This window comes from Oryzias latipes, chromosome 1, assembly GCF_053564925.1.
Source record: "Oryzias latipes strain Hd-rR chromosome 1, Olatipes_Hd-rR_3.1".
NCBI classification, from domain to species: Eukaryota; Metazoa; Chordata; class Actinopteri; order Beloniformes; family Adrianichthyidae; genus Oryzias; species Oryzias latipes.
Window position 1 is genome coordinate 30,997,140 of NC_136237.1, and position 25,740 is coordinate 31,022,879.

The 25,740-nt window shown below is 37.2% G+C and overlaps 1 protein-coding gene across 15 annotated transcripts in view; it reads left to right on the plus strand.

Annotated features, from left to right (window-relative positions):
- Positions 1 to 25,740, plus strand: part of LOC144994755 (calcium/calmodulin-dependent protein kinase type II delta 2 chain) — a 44,060-nt gene that overhangs the window by 4,784 nt on the left and 13,536 nt on the right. For all 15 annotated transcript variants that reach the window (XM_078953662.1, XM_078953665.1, XM_078953678.1 and 12 more), the window contains exons 3-9: positions 15,028 to 15,087; positions 16,982 to 17,036; positions 19,923 to 19,988; positions 20,544 to 20,616; positions 22,234 to 22,336; positions 23,269 to 23,352; positions 23,664 to 23,758. In XM_078953662.1, the coding sequence (XP_078809788.1) occupies positions 15,028 to 15,087; positions 16,982 to 17,036; positions 19,923 to 19,988; positions 20,544 to 20,616; positions 22,234 to 22,336; positions 23,269 to 23,352; positions 23,664 to 23,758 (536 nt within the window). The remainder of the gene's footprint in view (positions 1 to 15,027; positions 15,088 to 16,981; positions 17,037 to 19,922; positions 19,989 to 20,543; positions 20,617 to 22,233; positions 22,337 to 23,268; positions 23,353 to 23,663; positions 23,759 to 25,740) is intronic.

Consider the following 25,740-nt stretch of genomic DNA (forward strand, 5'->3'; position numbering starts at 1 on the left):
TGTAGTATTTGCTCACTTTCATTTCTTGCGGTTTAAAGCACATTTTTTTTTCTTGTTTTTTTGTTTGCTGTCTGGTTTGTAAATGTTTTCATGCGAACCTTGCATATGCGTGCGTTCCCGTGCATGTGTCTTGGTATTGATTCAGGGCTCTGGCGGGTCTTCTCATCCCAGGGGTAGATCTCTTGCGAAGCCGACCCAGTTCTTTCACATCCGTCATTGTAATTGTAGCCGCTGGCCTCGTTGCCTCAGGCTAGAGACACACACACATACGAACTTATACAAACACACACACACACACACAAACATGTGCATGCAGGAACACAGAAGTGACCCAACCTATTTATTAATATTAACCAATGATGTGTTGCACCTCTAAGGTTTTTCCTTTTCCTAAGACACCGTCAAGTCTTGACAATATTTTGTGATAATCAGGGGTCAGTATTAGACTACACAAACACCAAAAACGCATTTGGTAGAATAATGCAAGTAAAGATTAACTTTAACTAAGTAATTTGGGTAAAATGGCAACTCAAAAAAAATTCACAGGAGTAAGTTATAAACCAAAGTAGAGACAAGTATGAAAATACTCAACAGTGTTGCCAAAAAGCTTTTTTTCATTAAGTTAAAATAAAAGTCGATAGAAAAAAAAAAAACGGATTTATTGATCATGTTTCTTAATTTTTTCTTAATCTGTACCAAGTAAAAGCCACAGCTATAGAGACAAATGAAAAGTTTATAACCTAAGGTTGAAGAGAAGCACTTTATAACTTTTGATTTAGAACAAGTTAGTAATAATTAATGGTTTTAAATGAAAAGGTAAGTTTTTCTTTGTATTCTACATAGAGACCAGATAAACAAAACCTTTGCAGTAGACCATTATTAAAGTGGTAAATGCATAGACCAGTTTTTAACCATCTTCTTGAGGAAAAATAATGATTGTAAAGATGGAAGAAGCCACCTTTTAAAAAATTACATATTATTTTGCTAAAACATCAAAAACATCACATTTTTCTAACAGACAGCTAAGGTCATACTGGGTACAGTAGTCCTGAGGTTGTTTGCAGATCTTTTGTGTTTTGTGGAGTAAAGATTATCCAAATTTATGGCTCAGAGGCATCATTGTCTTATGCTATTTTCATAGTTTGTTCAGATTTTCTCTTCCTTTAGTGTTATCAACATACCAAAGCAAATTAGGCTCCAGTCAAGATCCCAGATGAACATAATAATTTAGACATTTTTGCTTTTTACTTCTGAAAATCTCAAAACAAAGTAAAATTTGCTCCAATTTTAGATAAAAAAATTTCTTTGATAAAAACCTAAAACTGTGAATAAACTATTACTTATTTTACAGATAGATATATTGATAATTGACCTTGCAATTGATTTCAGTCTCTTTCTTCTTACGCTGCTATTTGCTGATTGCAGGGCTGGAAATAGACATCTCGACAGGCAGATATTGCCTGAATCCATGTGCAAACATTCAACAAATGCAGCAGAGAAAAGCGCACCCTTTTGAATTGTGCACATCTAGGTTTACATACAGTGCATGCTAGCGTGTCAGATATGGTCTTAGCTTCTTTGGCGATAAGCTCTAGAATTGCAAGTCTGATTCCCTTCTCTCTGGCAGGATCATGAGCTTTCCCCCAACCCCTCTCAACAGCCATGTGTTTGCTTATGCATGTGCATGTGCGTGTGTGAGAATATATCACTGAAAAGGGTTTTGGACAGGATTGGTGGCTGGAATGTTGGCAGATGAAAGAACTGTGTGTGGGTTGGATGTTTCTGCCTATGCAGCCATGTTTGTTTGTGCTGCTGGCCTAATAGGACCAGTTAGATTTTTAAAAATCTACTGTCCTGATTATGCAGCATTTTTATGAAGCACAGCGGATGAGTCAGTGAATAAGCGGCAGCGAAGATAGAAGGGATGAACAGGATGGGAAGGGGACAAAAGGAGCGATTGAAAAAGATGTTGGCAAGTCAGTACCAGAGAGGTTTTGCGTGACATATTCCTCTCGGCAGTTGAATATTTTCCCTCTCCCTTTATGCATGTGTCAGTGTCCTGTCACTTCTACTAGCTCTTGTCACTTTATCTTTGCCTGCAGTGTGGGCACGGCTCTGCATGGGTTTTTTCATGTCTCTAATCCCTCATTTGTTTGAGTGTTTTTGCAAGTGTCTTTTATAAATAAAAAGTAAAAAAATATTTATGTGAGAATGATGCATTGATTACCAGTAGAACAAGGCACAACAATTATATCAGTTTTTATTTAATAATGTTTTAATTTCTTCAAAAGTGAGATCATGTAATAGTTCTTTTTTTTTAGCGAACATACCTCTGTCAACTTCAAAACATCATTAACAAGGCATTGAAACTAAAAGCGATGGGGATTATTTCTTTGACCTGTCTGCAACTGCATTTGGCAGTATATTATCAGTTCAGCTGTGCCCCACCGGAACTTTAACCAAGCCTAATTATTTTAAAGCCGTTCCTAAATAAGTATCCCACACTTTCACCTGAAGGAGAATTTTTTTTGAAGGCCTGGTAATTCAGAGGTCACAAGATGTAAATTCAGTTATACTGAAGGATTCACATGCTGCTGTAGATTATGTGGGAAATGGGTTTTGTGAGATTATCTGTAGACTCAGTTATTTATTGTCTCGCCATGGTCAGACACATGTTCGTGTGAGCTTCTGCTCTGTTTGCAGTGATACCTTTGGCGGTTTTCCCTCATTAGCAGTGATAAAAACGAGTCGTCTGCTCTGCTTTTGTTTAACACTCTCTCCTGACTGTTTCATTTTGGTCTCTAGTCCACATTTTCGCCTTAATTTAAAGGGGAGTGCAATAAAATGTGTATTTTAAAAAATGGCAACGCAGCTCTAGCAGAAGAGAGCGATTTTGAGATGGAGAAACAGGAGGTAAGGAGAAAGGGATCAGTGACAGGAAGGGGATCACGTGACTCACTGGGTACTTTAAGGCTAAAAATAAATGCTGGTCGTGCTTTCCCGCTGGCTGCCTCCTTCTCACACACACTTGTACTCTCACAATTTTCAAAATATTCCATCTTATAATAGGAAGCAGGCTTGTGGTTTTGCTAGATGTTTTCAAATTTACAAAGCAGACTGAATCTGACAACATTTATGTAGAACGGGGAAATGTAAAAAAAGAAACGGTGGCCTTTTTTTTTCATGGTTTAATAAATCTGAATTTTTAACAAGGGTTGCTTTTATAATTTACAAATTTTGTTTGAGATGTAAAATGTAATATGTGCAAAGTTAGAAATTTAGGTTCAGATTCCAATTTGTAATTTAAAACCTTAGATTTATTTGATTTTAGTTCCACATATCAAGTATCTATAACTCATATGCTATAGAAATAATAAAATATGCATTTTTTACTTAAAAATTTAAGTTTCATGAACATTTGTATTAGCTTTTAAAAACAAGTTTGTGAATATTGGGCTGCTTTATTTAGTTTGGCTGCCTTTCTTGATATCTTGCATGTGGCTGAGCTGCTGCTGTGAAGGCACAGCGTGTCGGGGGGATTCACGTGAATTCAGCTTCATATCAAGTTAAATAAGGGATAAGTTGAAGTGGCAAACACTCTGGAAGGCTTGATTCATCCGGACGCTGTAGTTGGAGATGCTCTTCTATGGGTGGATGGCTAATATGTAAGTCTTAGGGGAAAAAAACACAAGCAACAATAACCATTATAGATCAAGTCTGGACATGAAAAACATGTTAAAATAAAACAATTTTTCCTTTACAAGTTTGTAGACCTATTTTTGGATTGTTTGTTAAGACAAGACAACATGTTTGAACTTTGCTTTTTTTTTAAATCTAGTTTTTCCTCCTATCTTGAATGCTGGATGGGTTTTTTTTTAGGTTGATGGCATTAAATCTTGTCTTTCACTTGTCTTTTTAATGCTCATGTGCTGTACTGCAGTGCTTTAACACACTGACATCACACCCAAGACTCCATGGAGATGTTCTCGTCTGCACCTACACACTCAGGTTTTCAGCTCCTGTTTCAAACAACCATGGGCTTTTCGTTCAGTGAGAGGCCACCCGCTTGCAGTATCTTCAAAAAGCGTATTCAATTTTACAACATTAAAATTGTAAAGACAAGCATTTTTCTGCTCATATCCGTAGTTGATGTTTATTGACCCTGCCATCTCCGTCTCTCAGTTTTTGTTTCACTTTTGCATTTTATAACAACTACTTGGTGCCAAACCAACAGGACTAACATTTTAATAGAAAAAAATATGGATTTTTAAAATGTTTGTACTTTCACCATCAATTCAGTTGTTATTCTAACTTTGGAATATAATATAAGCAGCATATTGTCCCTGATCTGTGTCTGCTGTTTCTCCTTAGATAAAGGAAAGCAGAAGAGTGGTCAGTTAACAGTAGTTACAACTTTTTTCATGGTAACTAAAAATATGATAATCATTATAGCTATTGCTAGGTTTAACAGGTCTGTGCATTTTGGAAGTACCAAGCAAATCAAAACTTCACCTCTACATGGTTTTATATTCTTCCCACAATATTTTCCCTGCTTCTAAGAAGTCTTAATTAAATCTGATTGTTGTTGCCCACGGTCAGTGTGGCTTTCGTTGGAGTAAGAACGGGTTAATTCTGTCAGATTGATTGGATTATTGATTGTTTATGACCAAGGATGCTCTCAGACGGCTCATGTTGTCCAACCAAGAAAACCAATAGAACCTCCTAGAGAGCCAGAAATGTAGAATGGAGAGTCGGAGCTTTTATTTTTATGCACATAAAGTTAACTTCTGATTCAGTTTGATGAAAATGATTCTTTTTATTGACATAGTACTTTGGAATATATACAAAGAATTCTTAGACCTCTAATTCTGTTTATAGTAATTGGCAGGTTATCGTGCTACAGTAATTCTGTTTCTTTTGTGATAGCTTTTCTGTTTTGATCTCAGTGAAATTCAGTGAAAGTACTCTGTTTTGTCCACTTACTGTAATTTCCAAGGACCTGATCCATCATCATTCAAGCTGAAGATCAGCAGATTTGCACTCAGCAACTGAGTGATCACTGTATCTCTAAAATAAATGGAGTGAAACTGACTTGTCCTTCCCTGATTTCATCATTGTTGCTGGATTTCATGGCCAGGAATTTCTTATAAAGTGCTTTCATCAAACAATGGTCCAAAATTAATGCTAAGTGGCATTGATTTTTTTTTTTTGTTTGTTTTTTTGTTCTGGCCAACTTTTCCCAATCTTTTGTTTCTGCCATATCTGAATTTAAGGAGAGCTGAATAATCTTGATTGTAAGCATGTATTTCTAATATTCATCACATCCAATTTCCATTTTGAAACAAAAATTTAAAACTGCAGTTATGTCGGAGTATACATCAGATTACAGTGCTAACTACGGTAGCTAAAGTCCTACTCCGATCATCTTTTCATCTATTTTAAAAGCGTTCCCAGTGGTCTTTTAATTACGATTGTTTTTTTTTAGGCAAAATCAAATAACCTGGTTTTCTACGACATAGTTTCTGAAGAGCGGCAGCAATTTATTAGTAATTAGCCTCAGAGTTTTGTAAGAACGAAGTAGTTTGGTCTGTTGCCGCTTAGTAAGCCTGCCTCCACTTACCATCATCCATTTGTTTCCACTTTCTCCAGCTAGCTTACAGCCCTCACAACCCCAACTTGACATTACCGGTTCAACAAATATGGTGATCAATATTGTAAATATCCAGCTGTCCAGTTGTGAACCAGATGCCAGCTCACACGAGGAAAACAAAGACGTACATGGATCTAATTGTGTACAAGTGGATGTACCACCACGGAGCTGAGCAGGGAGCTTGTGCCTTGCAGATTGTAGCTTCTACATCCCAACTACAAGCTTTTTCCAATACCATTTTTTAAAATCTCATTGTGGTTCACAACAATTTGAATAGAGAAACACTCCAAAGTGTAGTTTCAAGCTTAATTTTCTTCAAATATGTCCTTCATGCTACAAGAGGATGTTAAAACTCCAAAAACACAATTTTCATTGGAGTGGGTTTTTTCTTACTTTTTTTTAGTTGAACACATACAAGATTTTAAAATTTGCACAATGAATCTTTAATACAAACCAAAAAGGCTTAGATATTTTATTTAGATCAGATTACACTAATTTCATTTGGCATTTTTGGCCTTTTTGACTGCTGCTGCCACCAATAAGACCTGTTATGTGTGTCTTACAATTCAGTTTCTTAATTTTCCTAATATTGTTATTTGCAGCAAAAACAAAACAACTTCATTCTGCATTTAGATTGCAAAAAGTATTCAGTAAAACTCCATTGTTTTCCATTTACCTTCCTAGTCTAACTTTATTTTTCTCTGCCCAGAAAAATCATAATAACAAAGGTTGATAAACCCAAAGTAAACTCATAGATGCCACATTGCTGCAGTGCGGGTGAAGACGTGACACACCAGAAAATAAAGGAGATGGAGGCATCGGTTGGGGAAAAAAGGGTCGTGTTTGTGTTTCTAAAGGTCTGTGGAGACTAGAAAGCTTGTCCTTTCAGATTGAAAATAAGCGTCAATCTTCAAAAGCCATGAAAGACCATTTTAAAAAAGGTTTGAAAGAAAGCAAATAGATGTATTTTCAATGAAGGAATAGAAATATGCACTAATAATAACTTAATAGGACACTTTTACATTCAGTACATGGTCTAATCCATTTTGATCAAGGTGTGTCTTGGGTGTGAGTGGAGGGATTAAAATGAGAGAATAATAATGCTTTAAAATTTACTTGGCGGCATGCTGACACACCTACAACATATTATTTGCATGTACAAATAAGCTTTGTTTGAGATGTGGCTCTCACAGCTGTGTGTTGACAATTGTGGGATACTCAAACTTAATGATATAAGAGACATGGATGGTAGTTCATTTATAAAACTGTTCATCTTTTTTTAAATTGTTGCAGAATTCACAATTAGATTTATTACCAGCAACTGAGGATATTTCTTTGTGTAGTTCTGTAATATACCCCTACAGACTTGAAGATACGTCACACTGTGCATGTGACACGTGTTCAAGAATGCGTTAAAAAGGGTATTCTGTACAAATAGGGAAGGGATTCTTCTTCTTGTTCTTATGCTACTGTTTATAAGGGCATGTCTGCCACCTATATTTGAAAGAGGCTAAGTTCGAAATGTTGAAGTGGTGCTAAATTTGCTCCTGGCTTTTTCTGTCAAAGCTCTATTCCGATAAATGAAAAAAATTGGTGTTATATAATAATGATATTGGCTGGCCATAAACCTCAATTATTCATTTCTCCTTCGTGATCAATTTTCAAACATTTGGCACTTCTGTGAATTAAAGGGGATGCTGTCCAAATGTCAGTTCAACCTGGTTTAACTTTCAACGCATGTTCAATGGAAAAGCGTTTTGTACTTAGACCCCGAAAACGGATTTCAAAACTTGAGTACCTGTAGCTACGCATGTACGCGAGACTTTTTAACATAGACTTTTTATCGGAAGAGGCCTCTTGAACGCGCTTTGCAGAGGGAGGTGGGATCGCAGCTTAAGTTCTAAGTTGCACTGCAGCAACACATTGGTTTAGAAGGCAAAGCAAAAATGCATTTATTACTTTGCACACAAATTCAACAGATTTTAAGGAGTAAAATATTTTTTCACTAATATATATATACACACACACACACACACACACACTATGTATCCTATATATCCATCTATATTATAAGCACTGTGGATAAGTTTCATGCTTCCATAGGAAAACATGCAAGAGTGAAAAGGTCATCATTTTGATTGATGTAATCTGCACACATCTGCAGCTACAAAGCAGATGAACTGCTGCATGATTAAAAAAGTGCAAAAGGATGTGCATGATGCAAAAATGATCATCATGTTGGTACCAGACATTGTTGGTACCAGACGTGCTGCATGGCTGAGCATAGCTGCAGGAAAGTGAAGTGCTTCTTCGATTAAATCATTGAGTTTTTAAAGTCTTGTTTTTTTCTGTTGGCAAACATATTTACTTAGATGAGACGAAGCAAGCTAAAGCCTCTGTTGAGTGAACACACCTGACTGCAGACACTCTGCATTTGTCTGCACAGTAATGTTGGGTACAGATCTTCTCGACATGCTTTCGTCAGTTTGATCTACGTAAGTACAAGTGTCTGAGGCAGCAGTGCTTAAGCTTGCATAAGCACATTTTGAGAACTATGAAGGGTTTTTGTCAGCCAGTTACAAGTTACTGTTGTCAGTGCAAGAACTACTTGTTGTCAGCAGAATTATAAGTGAAAGCAACAAAGTGAAAGCAACATTTGACTATTTGGAAAGTAATGATGATTAGGTTTTCAAACTTGTGGAGCAGTCTGATTTACATATAGGTTTTCAGTAATAAAATATATTAAAATCATTTAATAAAAAAGTAGATGATTAGCAAAGAAATGAACTTTTTTCTTGAAATTTGAAACATTTCTGGACATCTCTTTTTAAGTGATGAATGGTTTCTTAGTACTGGAAATTCAATGCCTGCATATTTCTGCATCGTTTTATCTTAAGAGTTCAGTTTCTTCCCATCCTACATTTTAGATTACTGATATAATATTACTACAGGCTGTAACTGATCCTTTGTAGCAGAAAGCGATGTTTCATTGAATTTAGTTGAAGCTTAAACTCACTGTGCCACAATTCCAAGTTAATATTTTGTTTTAGAGCTGATTTTTGTTGCATTTGTCATTTCTCTGAAACCTAGATTGCTATGTCAGATCTGGCAGTTTGTGCTTTTCTGTCTGTTCTTCAGTGGAGTTTGATACTTATGTCTGAACTCTTGAAAATCTGCCATTTGCATGCAAGCCTAGTTCCACTGCAGAGGAGAGGGGAGGTCTGACGCTCTGATTGGTGCAGGAGTTGCTAGACAACAGATGTCCAGCCAGCTAAGAGGTGTGCTACCTGTGGAGGAAGGAGTGAGAAAAAGGAAAGGCATGGTGAAAGAAAAGAAGAACCGGAAGAGACTGGAATGAGTGAGCGAGGGCGTTGTATGCAGCAAATGCACAGAAGCAACTTTACATAACTTTATTTTGCTTAATTGCAAAAATAAAAATCAATTAATATTAGAAACATTTTTTGTTAGAAATTCCTTGTTTCTCCATGATGACATACAAGTTCAAATGGATTAATCCTCAGTCTGGTAATAAATAAAATGAGTGTATTTCTAGGAGCTAGGAACATCAATGTTTAAGTTTGAACATTTTTTAGTGAGTATATTGGTATTTTAAGGCATTTTCTGCAAATATCTGTGAACATTGGTATGAGCTATTGAAAATCCAGCCTCAAGTGGTCATTGGAGGAACTGCATTATGCTATACGTATGGGTTTGGTTTCAAAATTGGAAAAAAAAAAATCAGGGGGCTTGGTTTCCTCCTGAGTCACATCTCACCAGATGTTAGTTTTCAAAAATCCTGGTGCTTATTCTTAGTCAGTTCACCTCCTTGTATATTTTAAAGTCTTGTTTTCCCTTATTCTTGGTAAATCTTCTGATTCTTTTGGCCTTTTTCTTCCCCTATGTTAAGTTTGTCACAGTTTAGTTTTGTCATCCTTTATGCCTAATTATTTGTTATATTAGCCTTACATTGATTAAATTAAGTTTCTATTTGTGAGCCATTTTTTTGTACATGGATCCTTCATCCACCACAAAAAAAAAAAACATAATTTATATTACATACGCAAATTGACATTTGTGTCACATTTATATTATTTAGCTCCTGTTTTCCAAATATGGTGCAGCTAGACTTTCCACCTATACTTTTCAAGAATAGGTTTAAAAACATGTGTTTACTAGATAAATCACCATCTGCCATTCTCTAAATATCCATTTTTGTCTTTTCGACAATTCTCTTCAGAGGTCGCCACAGCGAATTACCTTGCAATAAGCACGTGTGTTTGGCTTCAATTTCAAGGTAGATGTCCTTCTTGATCCAGCCCCCCTGCATTTACTGCTCTTGTGACAGGCACATGGAAATGCTGGAGTGTGCCCCCATGTGGTTGCAACACCTGTTGGTTCCAGTTTGTCTTTTAGGGTGTATTCAGACTGGACACATTTGGTCTGCTTTAACCCTTGTGCTATCCTAGGCACTTTAACATTGTGAGTTGGGTCATCTAGACCCCACTAAACAGTGCGCTAAACCTTTTTTCTTCAATGATATGTGATCTTCACTTGTGTCCATGGATTACATGAAATCTTTCCACCTTTATCCACCCTTTGTCTTGGTAGGGATAACACGCCAATGTTATGATCGGGTCATCTGGACCCCATCGGATAGCGCAAGGGTCAAGTGAACCAGAGTTCGTTTCCCCCGATGATCAGGAACAAATCTTCAGTCTGAATACACTAAAGCGCTCTCAGATTCCTCAGTCTGAATACAATATATTCCCGAACCAAAACGGCCACCGTAGCCAACGTAAACAGAGTAGGAATGTAGGAACAGATGAGCCGTGGACAAATATAAAGTAGCGATTGTCGTGTAATTAAACAAAAAAAAGAGGGTCCAACTGTTTAATTTTAGAATGTTATTGGGCACATGCTCGTGACATCATCCTAAATACTACCTTGTAGTTTCCTTAACAGAACTCTCTTTAAAACAAAATTGCTACTCACTGTTTACCCCACAATCTATATGTCATAAACACTTATCACCGTACCTTATACCCAATGGCTCCTCATCACTGCAGTTGCTAGCATCCTCTGAGTTAAAGCACACATGGCACGTCTCCTTGCCACTAACCGCCTTGCAGCATGCCTCCGCCGTACCAAAGTAACAAGCAAAAGGTGTTCCCAACGTTCAAATCTAGTAATCAAAATATAAAGTTTTAATAAGTTAACTGTCCCGTCAAGAAGTGTAAAGCGCACCACGTCCATCTTTCTCTTGTTGTTTGGTCCCGCCCTCATGGTTATTGGCCAATGACTGATGAGATCTTTGGTCACGTGGTTTTGTTTACAAGCTTTGGGCTGTAACAGAATGGGCCACTGTTGCCAGACTAAATACAGACCAAACGCAAGGTTCGGGACTCGATCTAGAACAAATTCAGAGGACTCGATCTAGAAGAAAAGATTTTCCTAATCTGAATACCCCCTTGCTTGAGGACTAACCAGTCCTGACTTGATTAGCTTTTGAGATCTGATGAGTGGCATTCAGTTCCCTTCATTCTTTATATGATTTTTTTTCCCCAATAGATTTTGAACTTCCTAACCTTACTGCTTATTAAACCCAGGAAGCATATATACGTTTAAGCAAAACTAAACAAATGAGATGAGCGTGTAGAGCAGCACACCTCCAAGTACGTTCATAACATCGGCCCATTCTTTTAGATTTTGACATGTTAAGTAGTCTTTCAAGTTAAAGGTGCAAGAAAAGATAAAAAATAAAACTGCAAACCAACCAGTAAAGCACGGTGTGGTAGTATCATTATGTACACGGTGTGCTGCATTGGAGGCCTGTGCTGCTGTAAAGCAGACAGCTGTTACAGAATGGACTGTATCTAAGAATAACAAGAATATGCTGATGTGTGAACTTAACACTTAGATGAGTCAATAAATGGTCAGAAAAAAATTTCAAGAAGCATTTAGCTGGTATTTTAAAATTTGAAAAATCCCTTCACAAATCGAAATGTTTTGTATTGTTATTACATTAAAAATGTCCAAATATGGTGCACAAAAGCACAAAATAGGAATTGCTCTGACACATTCTTTTTATTTTAGAAATGGTAATTTCCAGAGAAATCCACATCCTCCTTATTTAGGAAGAAGTGGTGACTGTGGTGTCTGTGAAGACTTAGGAAATTGATCTGAATCCAAATTATACATTTATTGTAAAACAGTTATTTAAAACAACAATGCAGAATGCATTTTGTACTGTAGTTGTCTTACTTTTGTGAAAATTTGTTGACCTATTTCATAAGAAAACATAAGCTACATTCCAACACAGCCACTTAAATACAGCTCAAACAAATTAACCCAAAATGCGGGCAGCTGTGTGCCAATCCATGGAGAGCCACCAGAGAGAGGCCGAAGCCATAGCCAACCTGCACAGAAAAAAGCAACACAAGAATGAAGAAAAAAAGAAAAACAGAACTGACTGACTGTGTCACACACAGACGCCACCATGTTGGAGATAGATGTCATCAGTAAGTAGTGATTGCTCCGAGTCGGTTTGAGTCAACGTTTCTATGGCAACAACTCTCACCAGTCAGGAGTGAGCTTGTTAGAAGGCCTCAGCTACCACTTGAAAGCAGGCTACGTGACATCTGTCAATCAAATGTAACAAATGTTCGACTTGAGCCCACCTACTTTTTTTCAGGCATTTATTTGGCCAGTTTATTACTTGAATAACTTGCACTAAAGAAAGTAATATGGCAAAAACATTAGGATTAGCAAGAATATGTTAAGAAATAGATATCAGAGCAAGACTGGTTATTCTGACAAATAAAATGACTGAGTAGTCACTGTTTATTTCTCCATTATAGTCTATGGGATTTTGGCCTCTAGGGACTAGCAGGTACTTCCTGTTTGGAACGTAAAGGGGGAGGGATCACTCAGTCCAGTTCTCTTATACGGTCAAAGCATAAAAGGAAAGCTTTATAAGGAAATGAAGTGAAGAGGTAGCATCTATAAGTGCAGATATGAATCATTTTCAACAGACATTAAATGCAGAAGTAAGTGACGACATGAGTGTCACAAAACTAAAATGTCAAATTACTGATAAGATGTGCGGGAGAGACAAGAATAATACAATACTGCCAAATGAACATGAGTGAGTCAGACTGGCAGAGACACAAAAAGGATTACAGGGCATTGGGCAGCCTGGTAAAAACTCCGTCAGAGAAAGGGAGATTAGTGACCTTGCTCGGAGGGTCTTGCTAATAATGCGATGATGACTGAGTCGCCCTTGTTTCTGGCTCTGTCCCTGTCTTTGTGCCCCTGTGCATGTCTCTACAGCTGGCAGTCTGTTCAGACTACATTTAGACTGTCATGTTCTCATAGACTTAAAAGAGCTGTTTGATGGTCTGCATGTGGAAGTACTTTAAATGTTAGCATTTTTTAAACACCCACTTCAATGAAAATGGGGTTTTTGGTGTTTTTACATGTTCCTGTGGCATTTTTCTCATGATGGAGGAGATATATAAAGAGTATTTCTTTATTCAAATCATTGTAAATCAGGAGCAGATAAAAAAAAGGCAGTTGTAAAAAGTTTGTAGCTGTGACGTACAGTACAGACTAAAGGTTTGAAGACACATTCAAATGAATGAGAAGGTGTGTCCAAACTTTTGGTCTGTACTATAGGTACAGCAATCCTTTCCGGTGCATATGCTTATAAATGACTAGATCCATGTACATCTTTATTTTCCTCATCTAAGCTGGCATCTGGCTCAAAACTCTACGGCTTAATAGCTCAGAAATTGCTTGCCATTTTTGTTGCACCACTAATGTTAGGTTGGGGCTGTGAGGGGCTGGGACCTGTAAATTGGAAGCAGGCGAAGGCTTACTCTGTGACAACAGCCCCAACCACAACTAAGAGGCAAATTTCTTATGAACTACTGTCGCTCTGCAGATACCACATCCCAGAAAACAGAAGTTTTTGATTTTGACTAAAAATGGCATAATCATAATTAAACACTTTTACAATAGCACAAACGACGATTAGAGTGGTACTTTAAGGATTTTCCGCATTTTTATTTTTACCTTTCTAGGTATTCCTAATGTCATTATTTACGTTTTTGACAACTAGGTTGCCTAAATTTGGTCTTACTCAACACTCCTGTGTTCCATGCATAAAGGACATCTGGTTTTCTTCATGCGGTACAAGGTTTTCGCAGAATCTGAATGAGCAGAGGAAGAAGATACAAATGAGAGCGAAAAGCAGGCGTCCTACTTTATTTGCTGGGGAAAAAAACGCAGAGCAGAGCCCTCTGCTCTTGTTTCTTGGAGGAAAAAAAAGCTGAGGGCTGTGCTCTTGTTTCTCTCCTTCACTTTCTTTTGCTCTCTTTTTAAAATGGGTCCCCTAGAAAGCATATTGCAAAACTCATTATAATCACCACTTTTGTGACTCAGATGTTTTCAAATATTGGCCACAGTTTGGGGTTTTCTGACGGACAGTTTTTATGTCAGTTCATTCCTGCAAATGCTTATAAAAGCGAGTAAACCTTTTTATTAAGTCAAGGTCATACGAGGACTTTCTGCATCCTGGTACAAATTTATAGCAACTTGCAAAGACAAAAAGAAATAAATATGAAACAGTTGGATTGTGTACTCAAGTATTGACTTTTTCTCTCTTTGTTGTTACTTACATGTTGCTTGTAAAGTCTTTACACCAGTAAAGATTTATGCAACATTTTTGTCATTTTTGCACAATTATGAGGGCAGATGTGCCATGAAATAACATTTGTAGAAAACAATTGGTTCATATACTATTTCTTACATTTTAGAACTGTGCATCAAAGCATGTTCAGAGCCATCTAATTTTCCTTATGTGGGTCATGTTTGTAAAACCATGAAAAACATGTTTGTCTAAATTATTGAATGGAAAAAAAAGACATTTTTGGAAAAATAAACTAAAACCAAGAAATCCTAAACAATAGTCTTTGCTTTGTTTTCATGACATCCAAAGAAAATGGTTTATTTTAGGCGCTTTCACTAAGTCTTGACATCAGGAGTCAACCTGATCCCGCTGTGGTCGCTGTAACCTTCCTGTTGATGCCAAATTACCAAGGACATATCAGGTCACATCAAACTGTCAAACAGACTAGCTCTAAAAAAAAGTAAGGAGGAAAAGAGCTGATGCAAAGCCAGTGCATTCAGACAGACTCAACGAAAACACACTGTGACACTGACAGTGATGCCCAAACGCTGCTCCGCATGTGTCCTCCACTCAGGAGAACTGCAGCCAAGTTCATCTCGGATGATTTAGGGAGTCAATCATAGAAGGGAATAATTAGAAAAGTTCCAATGACCTGCCTTCACCATTTATGTGTTTGTGTCTTGTCTAGATCACCAGAAGCTCGAGAGGGAGGCGAGGATTTGTCGTTTACTAAAGCACCCCAACATCGGTGAGCCAAGTGTCCTTAATCTCCAAATACACGGAACACAATAACACACTTGCAAACACGTACATTTTGTTCAGGTCTCCTGTGATTCCTGCTATAGCTATTCATCTTCCAGACACAGTTATGAGACAAGCGAAGGGAGGAGAGGTTAACAAGTGTGCGTGTGCTTGTTTAAAAAAAAGAAAAAAAATTATCCCAACTGCAGTTTATGCGAGCTGTGTGTTCTCTCACCTGAGTCATCAGAAAAGAGCCTTCTTTCCAAATCCCTGACTCTTCACACCCCCTTATACCTGAGATAGAAGATGTCCCTTTTCTTTTGTTGTCGTTCTAATATGCAACACTTTCTTTTTTTTGTCTTCTCAATTTGTGCTTCCTGATAGTTGACAATTCATAGTTTGAAGTCATAGAGCATCGACAGCTAAATCATGGTTTGACTTTTAACAATTTTTAGATGTACTATAAAGTGAACCACAGAGCATATAAATCAAATTCTTACATTGAAAATGGGTTATTCCAGAATTACAGGACATTTGGGCTTGAAATTCATGAAAATAAACTTTCATGAAACTAAAATTTTCTGATTAGCTCAGCTTACAGATCGATTGTACAATTTTTATGACATTATAGATTTGATGAAAATAAAACTTGCAGGTAACAGAGTTGCAAATCTGTACTAATATTCTCTTTCTCTCCGGAGTAGAAGCTACCCGTTTAGCTGTTACTGATGACCTAGAGGACAAACTTACTCATGTAAATAAGTTTAAATAAATAAAATAGTTGAGCCAAGTCAGCTTTATTTGTCAAATATACTGTATACACGATATTTACATTACAGATGAAATTTCTTTCCTCTCAACCCACAGCCCAGCCTATAAAAATAACAATAATTTAAATAGGTCAGTGCAAAAGGGGCAATGAGATAATTAAAGTGACAGTTAAGAGTGAAAACAGTGCTAAGAAACAGTAAGTAGAGAAATAAGACATTATTCTGGTTATATGCTGAGTTGCATGAGGTAAAGTGAGACATTCAATCCAGGCTAACTATGTTATAAAAAATGAAAAATAAATTAGATGAGATCTCTTTGCGCTACCCATTCTTATGAAAAACATTTTTAAAATGTCAAGACCAGCATATTTTGTGATTCTCTGCTTGACTCTTCTTCTACCACGGTAATAGCCATTCGTAATAAATAATATTGGAAATATCTTGCTTATTTAAACAAATGTTCCCACAGTTACAAGAGACACAAATGAAACCAAAAGTTTAATTTTAAATTTAATTTTAACTGTTTTAATAAACATCTAAATTTAAGAAGGGACAATTGCATTTTGGGGGCTACTCCAGACTTATTTGTTATTTTTAAAGCCATTTTCCAGGCATTACTTCTATTAGTTTTTATAGATTTGGTCTCAAGACAAATACATTTAGTCAAAAACAACATGTTTTAGTATCTTGTATGTAGATTATTTGAAATGCGATGGGTGGGATTTAAAATGTTCTCCAAAGCTGGACTGAACCAAATAGTAAAAGGTCATTAACAGTTTCCAAGTTCTTGAATCTATAGGGAGCTCTCTCCAGAAACGCTCAATATTTTTCTACTTTTAGAAAAGGAAGCATCCATGGGATCCTATGTTTGTGCTTTTTTTTTTTTGGAAATCATTCCAGAAACTATGTTCTGTCCCATGAGTATTGAATGCTGAACTGTAAAATATTCCAGAAACCTCCACTTGTCAGAGAGAAGGGGATTTGAGTTTTATAAAAACAAACAAAAATAATTTAAATAAAAGAAAATCCCCCCGCAATGACCTGCTATTTAAAACTGCTTGGCTTCTCTTATTTCCATGTCTGCTTTCTCATCTGTGTTGTGCTTTTACTTTTGTTCAATCCCTTCTACAGTAAGACTTCATGACAGCATATCAGAGGAGGGCTTCCACTATCTGGTGTTTGATCTGTAAGTAAAAGACTATCTGTCACACACACTCACATTTTTTGTTCAGCTCCAGTTAACACCGTTAAATACTGTTATTTATATCTGCTCACAATAGAGCTTTAGTCAACAGCCTTTCCTTCCTGTCTACCACTGATTCGGCTCCCTTTTAAAAAATATGTATGCTTTTATAAATGACACCTAATTATTCAATATTGTATCCAAATCAGTTTAATTAAAATTCTGTTCAATTCAATTCATCAACTTTATGTATCGGCAATTATTTTTAAGGTGCAGTCAGTAGCTTTGAAAACATTTATATCACATACGCACAGACGCATTAAAAAAATCAATTACATACTATAAATATGTTTTGATAAGTAAATATTGATTTAATAAAATCAAATAATACGTATTGTTGGAGTGGTTTGAGCCCCGAAACAGAAATATACGCTAACATGCTGACAAAGCTGAAATGATTCCCCTTTAAATCCAAAAATCTGAGGTAATATATCCTGAATTTAATATCTGGATGAGTCTGCCCCAAAGGACTCTTTTTTTCTTCTTCTTTTTTTTCTTCTCATATATATATATTGACCACACATGAAGTTATTGCTTTTGCTTGATGTTTGGTATTTCCACACAATTTTATGGGGGTGTGGATGCAGTGAAACAGTGAATTTTTTGCTATGTTGAAATGGTAAGAAAAAGTGAATGATTTTAGGAAGTCCAACAGGCGCGGTGAGCTCATGGAGCGGAAATCCCATTTTGTTGAGCTCATCACAAACATGCTACATACATGGAGTGAGATCAGAGTCACATGTGCCTCTGAGCGGGTTTGCAGTTGTTGCAACATTTTATGATAACTGATGAAAGGATCTTCTTCAAACTGCGTGTGAGCTGATCGCAGTCGCTGGTTCCAAGTTGTTGTTTGGCTCCTTGGCTCACTAAAAAGTGCAGCATTTGTGGTTGCATTTATCTCTTAGACTGAAGTACTTTCTGACTTCAGAGGTCCAAGCCCAGAAAGCTCATCACTGCTCTCTTACCCTGTGTGCAAAAGCAAGTCATGTTGAGCACAAAGATCTCACCTGGTCTTTTTTTCCCCCTCGATAGCCATGTTGTCTCTGGTGCAGAAGGAGAAGATGCATCAGCATGGAGGACGGAGCACTCCTGAACAACTTGTTACCCCTGCAGCTACAATACTGAATTGCAGGGAGAGCATACTGAAGAAGAGAAACAGAAGAGACGTCATGTTTTTCCTGAATTTTTAAATATTCATCAAGTTTTAGTATTCAATATCTACCAGTATGTGGTGTGATATTAAAATTGCCCATTGTATCTCAAAGTTAGGGACTTCACATGAGTTTATTAATATTTGATGAGTATAAAAAATACCTCTTAAACTCACAGATTCAGGATAGCAGAAGTTGAAAAACTTAAAATAGATCAAATGACTTCAGAGCCACAAATGTGCATTATTGTAAAACTTTTCCATTCAGACAAAAATTCAGCCATAGGTGTCTTCTATCCTTTTGGTCCTTAAAGTTTTTTCCTAACTAGAGTATTACTTTGTCATGTCCTTTTGTTTAGCAGCCATAGGGAAAAGTGTAATCTTTGCATTTTAAGGGAACTATTTACTTGATAACACAACCATCTGGTTTATGGCTTGGACAGAAGACTGAAGATGAGTCGCTTAACAGAGAAAAGAAAGAAACGAGCATGTAACTTGTAAATTTTAATTTGTGTGCTTTTTATTATGACTAAGGTTTTTCTGTTTTGGATAGGAAGTCCTTCCCTACATTTCCCATTAGTCTTGTCAAAATTTTGTAAATGTTAGGAAGTTTAAATAGATTTTAAATAATCCCAGTAAAATCTTAGTTATTACTGCTCTCTTAATGATTTTCTTTCATTTATCATAATGTAAACTAATTGAACATATCTAAGTATGGCAATTAAAGTTATACACTTTTAGATCTACTTCTGCATAAATTTGAACAGTTGCATAAAAAAGTAAATTTATGTGCAACATAAATGAACTAGGTCCAAAGGTTTGAAGTTTATGAACATCCAAGCTGACTTTGGAAAATTCAAGTTTTGGTCCATTTTTGCCTTTTAAAATATAAAAATAAATATAAATATGTCCATGTAGATACATAAAACAAAAATAGCTGGTTGGATTTATGTCACATAATACAATAACAGTTGCAGTTTGTTTCTTCTAAATCATTGTCAATGGTATTTCATGTATCTTACCTAATATGTTTTTGATTTATTTTTCTAAACTATAATAAGTTGTCTAAATATTCAAAGAATGAGAAATCAATCTTATTCTTGCTGTAAAACTCTACAGAGGGAGTGTTGGAGGTGAAAAATGACTTTTACATCTTGAGGCTCCACAGATTTACTTAACCCCTTGACACGTAAAGATACAAATATGCATCAAACCAAAATTACCTTAATTTAGCATTTACTTGAAAAAAAAACATAAAGGATTTTCTTTGTCATAGCTGGAAATAAATTTTAGCATCAAGGGCTTAAAGAGCCTTTTATAGATTATTTCTATCATCTTCTGCTTAAAAGGAAGTTTATGTCAAAATTTCCTAATGGAAAAGTCTTTATCTCAAATACTCTCTAGACAACATGCCAGGTGATTTTTTTTTGTGGCAACAATAACAAACTAAGTTAAATAATCTGTCCTAAAAGCTGAAGAAAATTAGGGCCTTGTTCTGGTTATGCCTCTGCAGCACTGACTGTTTTATTCAAGCCTTTGGATCTAAAAAAATTTTTTTTTTTAGAAAAAACAAAAAGGATCAAAAATGTTTTCATTTCATCAGGCTTTTAAGTCTGTATTTGTAGGTATATATAACCTATGTACATATTCAAAGTGGTGTTGTCTCCTTGTCCCTGCAGGGTGACAGGAGGAGAGCTGTTTGAGGACATCGTAGCCAGGGAATACTACAGTGAAGCTGATGCCAGGTAACAGCCAACCCCCCCAATCCACTCGCCCACATAGACACACATACAAACACAGCAGCCATGATGCATCTGTCTTTTATGAGAGATAACTTCTTGTGCGTGTGCATATTTTTGTACTTCACATATGGTCGTGTCAGAAGTAAAATCCAGCTTCCTTGTCTCTGAGGCATCTTATGGAGTTATTTATACAGATGATTAATGACACGAAGCCTGCAATATTAATCATACACAGCGTAGTTCTCAGCTTCGGCTTTGTGCTGAAAGAAGGCCTCCCCAGAGAGAAATGAGAGGAGCAGAAAGGGGGAGTTGTCGGTGAATTGTTGCAAAACAGTTAGTAGAGCTTTGGTGTCACCATAAAAGAAACAAAACCTTGAACACAAAAAAATCTTTTATCCCACATGGCTTGAATGCCACCAGTCAAGATAAATCCTAGACACTTAACAGGAAAAGTAAGGAGAATATAAAACAGTTATGACATGTTTTTTTTGTCTTTCCCTTGCTCCTCTGCGCTTTCTTCATCCCGTCATTCCTTGCCTTCACCCCCGTGGCCCACAGCCACTGCATACAGCAGATCCTGGAGAGTGTCCATCACTGCCATGTTAATGGGATTGTTCACAGGGATCTGAAGGTTGGTATGATGACAGACTCTGCTGCAGCCCACACCGGACGGCGGAGATAAGGAAAACTCCAAATTCTTTTACATATTTCTTCTTTATCTTTTGTCATATTTTGCTGTGAGCCAAACTCTTTTGGTATTTGCTTGATCTTGCATGTAGTTCTTAAAGTCCCACTTTGATCATCTTTTGATCTATTGTCAATGTGTACTCAGAGGTCCTTTTTATAGCCAAAATCCAAAAACCTGTGTCGTTTTCTAGGACATAGTTTCTGCAGAGTGGCAGGAGTTAGAAATTCGCCTCTAAGTTGTGGGCGGGACTGTTGGTAGGGAGTAAGATCGCCCCCATTTCGGCCTGTTTACGCTCTTCTACTAGTTAACATCCCCTTACAACTCAACATTACCTGTGCATCAAAAGTATTGAGCAATATTAGAGCCGTCCAGTCATAAAGTTTTGAGCCAGACGCCTGCTTGGGACGAGGAAAGCCTTACAATTAAAAGTTGATCCATCAGGATGAAGCGGAGCAGGGAGCTTGAGGCCTACATCACTGCTACAAGCTTTTTCCAATGACATTTTGCATTTTCTCCGTATTCATAATGATTTGAATAAAGAAATAATCAGAAAAACAATTTTAAGCTTAATTTTCCATGCACATGTCCTCCATCAGGGGAAAAATGCCTCAAACATGTTAAAAACACAAAAAACACAATTTTCATCGGAGTGGGTCTTTACGATTTTTGTGGCTGCAGCTGTGATGACAAAGCAATCAAGTAACAGCAGCTCAACAAAAACACTGTGGACTGAAAATGTTTTGACTGTGTCAAATACTTGCTTGAGCCTTTTATTAAGTTAAAGAATACAAAAGCTCAGTTTCCATTTGCTGACATTGTTGTAAACTGATGCAGGTATGATTTAAAAGGCTTCATAAACAGGAGCATTAGTTTAAGGTCTCAGTTTTGGGCAAATGACCGTTTCTTGTGAGTTTGTCCACCATAGACTGTTTGTGTTTAGAGTTACCAAATGTCAGGAAATGTATTATTCATCAGAGCACACTGTTTCACTGGCCTCAGGTCAGCCGAGACCTCTCTGTACCTGTGTCTGTGTGTGTGCACGTCTGCATGCTGGGCTCACACATATTTATGGTGCACTGAGCTATGTCACTGTGGGGGTGTCGTTTCATTTACATGGCTGAGTCACTTGTTATTACCCCTCTTGTGACACCACACCTTCCTCCCTCCTGTCTCTTGCTCCCTTCACTGTGCACTTTGCTCCCACACATGGATTTCAATAGTGCATTGGTGCTACTGTGGACGACTGCATCTCGTCCACGACCAAGACACTCGTTCTGAATCCATAAGGCCGAGGGGGCGAGTCCACAGCTCCAGCTTACCAAGTGTCTGTGGTCACCCAGAGAGTTGGTCCCGTTCACATGTTTGTGTCTCTGTCAGTTGTGTGACAGAAAGCAAGTTGCCTCAGACACTGATTTAAGAGCAGTTTAGTGTCACTGACCCCTAATACTTTCGATTAGGATTTGGTTTGGCTAACCTGATTTTAGATCTGTGTCTGTGGGCATCTTGATCCCTGAACGTGTGACCTCTCGCTTCTAACCTGTTTGACTCCGTCCCCCCCAGCCTGAGAACCTTCTATTGGCCAGTAAGCTGAAGGGGGCGGCGGTCAAGTTGGCTGACTTTGGGCTGGCTATCGAGGTACAGGGGGACCAACAGGCATGGTTTGGTGAGTACTCACCCACATCTTACTAAATCCTAAACTCCAGGCGTATCAAAAACATTTAAACTATTAGTTATTCATGTTGACGGCTGTTGGGATAATTTTCCAATGATCATATGATGTTACTTACCATTGTGCTCACGATGCTTTATGTCTGCTAGGTCTAAAAGACCTTTTTTCTGGCAACACCGCTTTTCAAATGTTATCATAGTTGAAAAGTTAAGTTAGTAAAGTAAAAGTTAGTATAATTGTTTATTTATGAACATGTAATTCACATTCTTTTAATTTCAAAGGGTAAATTCAGTATTCTATAAATTATATAAGGAATACATCATAACGTTTTACAGTTACTTCAACTTAATAAACTAAATGTAAAAGGATATAATGGCTAATCTTGTATTAGCAAGATTAAACAAAGCATTCCAGAAGCAACTGCCTCCAAAAAGTATTTCGACAATATGTATGAAAGTCTGCAAGTGCCAAAATAATTTTTTGCTTCTTTTTTATTATTATTATTATTATTTTTAATTGAGTACTTTATGTATTTAAATCCACTTATCTAATTTTATTTTAACTCTATTGCATCCCGGGAAGCCATTTGAAAACAAACATTAAAAAAACAGGCAGAACAGTAATTATTGTATTGAACATTTGACTGACTAGTATCAGTCCAAGCTGTGGACTATCAAAAAATGTATCACCAGTCTGCTTTACAGACCCAAATCAGATTTGACTGTTTACCATATGGGATAGCTCAAAAACACATTTAGATCAATCAAGGGAGCAGCTGCATTAGCATAAACATTCAAGTCAAGACAACATGTCTTATAAGAGTAACTGAAGACAAGTGTGTTCTTGTCCCAACTTTCCACTCAAGCCAAGATATGGAGTTTTTCCATGTTTCTTTGCTCTTCAATCTTATCTTGTTATCCATCCAGGATTTGCTGGCACTCCAGGCTACTTGTCCCCTGAAGTCTTGAGAAAAGATCCTTATGGAAAACCGGTGGACATGTGGGCCTGCGGTAAACAACACAGAAAATGTCTAATTTTAGCAGTGTGTTTGGATTGACCCTGAATGTCGTGTTGTAAGCGGAAACTGCATTTTCGTGCAGTATTTGTTAATATAAAACGCTGATGGTCTTTCTCTGTCAAAGAAACAGACAGATAAAGTTGGTAAAAGCAAAATCTCTGTAAATTGTTTGGACATGGCTGAAACTGAGCTTGCCAAGTCAGTTTCACATGTGAAGTCACTTTTTTTGTTGTCTTATGTTTTTTTTTTTTTTTTTTAGGTTTCTCTGTTCAATAACTTAAGTTGGTGCCGTGTTTCCTCCAGGTGTGATTCTGTACATCCTACTGGTGGGCTATCCTCCCTTCTGGGATGAAGATCAACACCGCCTCTATCAACAGATCAAGGCTGGCGCATATGATGTAAGAATTAATGACTGTCCTTTCATGATTGTTTTGATCAGTTTAAGCAGACTTAAACAGAAAACATGCATTACATGCAGTGGTGGACAAAATTGTTGGTACCCCTCAGTTAAAGAAAGAAAGTCCACAATGCTCACTGAAATGACTTGAAATGTTCAAAAGTAACAATAAATTAAAATGTATTGAAAAATAAATAATCAAAATCAGCCATTACTTTTGAGTTGTTGATTAACCGAATTATTAAAAAAAAAAAAACTAATGAAATGGGGCTGGACAAAAATGATGGTACCTCCATAAAAGACTGAGAACTAATTGCCCAGGGGGTCATGATGAACTCAGGTATGTCCTTTAATTGACATCACAGCTGTTTTCAAACCCATAATCAGTCAGTCTGCCTATTTAAAGGGAGTCAAATAGTCCCATTGCTGTTTGGGTAAAAGGTGTGTACCCCACTGAACATGGACAACAGAAAGCAAAGGACATTAGAAACAAAATTATAGACAAATATTGTAAAGGGAAAGGCTATAAAACCATCTCTAAGCAGCTTGAAATTCCTGTGACAACAGTGGCACATATTATTCAGAAGTTTAACACCCACAGGACAGTAGCCAACCTCCCTGGACGTGGCCGGAAGAGGAAAATTGATGACAAATTGAGGAGACGGATAGTTGGAAGTGTATCCAAAGAACCCAGAACAACCTCCAAAGACATTAAAGGTGAACTCCTAGATCAAGGTACATCAGTGTCAGATCGCACCAATCGTCGTTGTTTGAGCCAGAGTGGACTTCATGGAAGATGACCAAAGAAAACACCACTGTTGAAAGGAAATCATATAAAAGCGAGACTGGAATTTGCAAAAATGGATGTTGACAAGCCACAAAGCCTCTGGGAAAATTTCCTTTGGACAGATGAGACAAAACTGGAGCTTTTTGGTAAGGCACATCAGCTCTATATTTGTAGACTCAAAAATGAAGCATACAACAAAAAGAACACTGTCTCTACTGTGAAACATGGAGGAGGCTCAGTTCTGTTTTGGGGCTGCTTTACTGCATCTGGCACAGGGTGTCTTGAAGTTGTCCAAGGTAAAATGAAATCTCAAGATTATCAAGGCATTCTGGATAGAAATGTGTTGCCTAGGGTCAGAAAGATTGGTCTCAGTCGCAGGTCATGGGTCTTCCAATAGGACAACGATCCAAAACACACAGCCAAAAACCCCAAGAATGGCTAAGAGAAAAGCGTTGGACTATTCTGAAGTGGCCTTCTATGAGCCCAGATCTGAATCCCATTGAACATTTGTGGAAGGAGCTGAAACATGCCATTTGGAGAAGACACCCATCAAACCTGAGACAACTGGAGCAGTTTGCTCATGAGGAGTGGGCCGAAATACCTGTGGACAGGTGCAGAAGGTTCATTGACAAATACAGAAACCGTTTAATTGCAGTGATTGCCTCAAAAGGTTGTGCAACAAAATATTATGAGTACCATCATTTTTGTCCAGCCCTTTTTCATGAGTTTGTTTTTTAAATAATTCTGTTAATCAACAACTCAAAAGTAATGGCTGATTTTGATGATTTATTTTTCAATAAATTTTAATTTATTGTTACTTTTGAACGTTTCAAGTCATTTCAGTGAGCATTGTGGACTTTCTTTCTTTAACTGAGGGGTACCAAGAATTTTGTCCACCACTGTATAGGATGTGGCCATCATTGCCATACAACTTCTCCACAGTTACTTTAGAAACCACGGTCAATTTGGGATTAGGGGACCCTGCATTGACTAACTCAGTGTCCGCCCTGAGACCTGGAAAGCCATGTGTTCAAATTCCCAGTTGATTCACATCAAAAACTCTAAAAATTGGACTCAATGACATCCTGCTTGACACTCATCATTAAGGGGTTGGATTTGGTCCCCAAGTGCAGCGGTGTTTGCAGCTCACTGCTGCAACAGGGGATGGGTCAAATGCAGAGGACAAATTTCACACA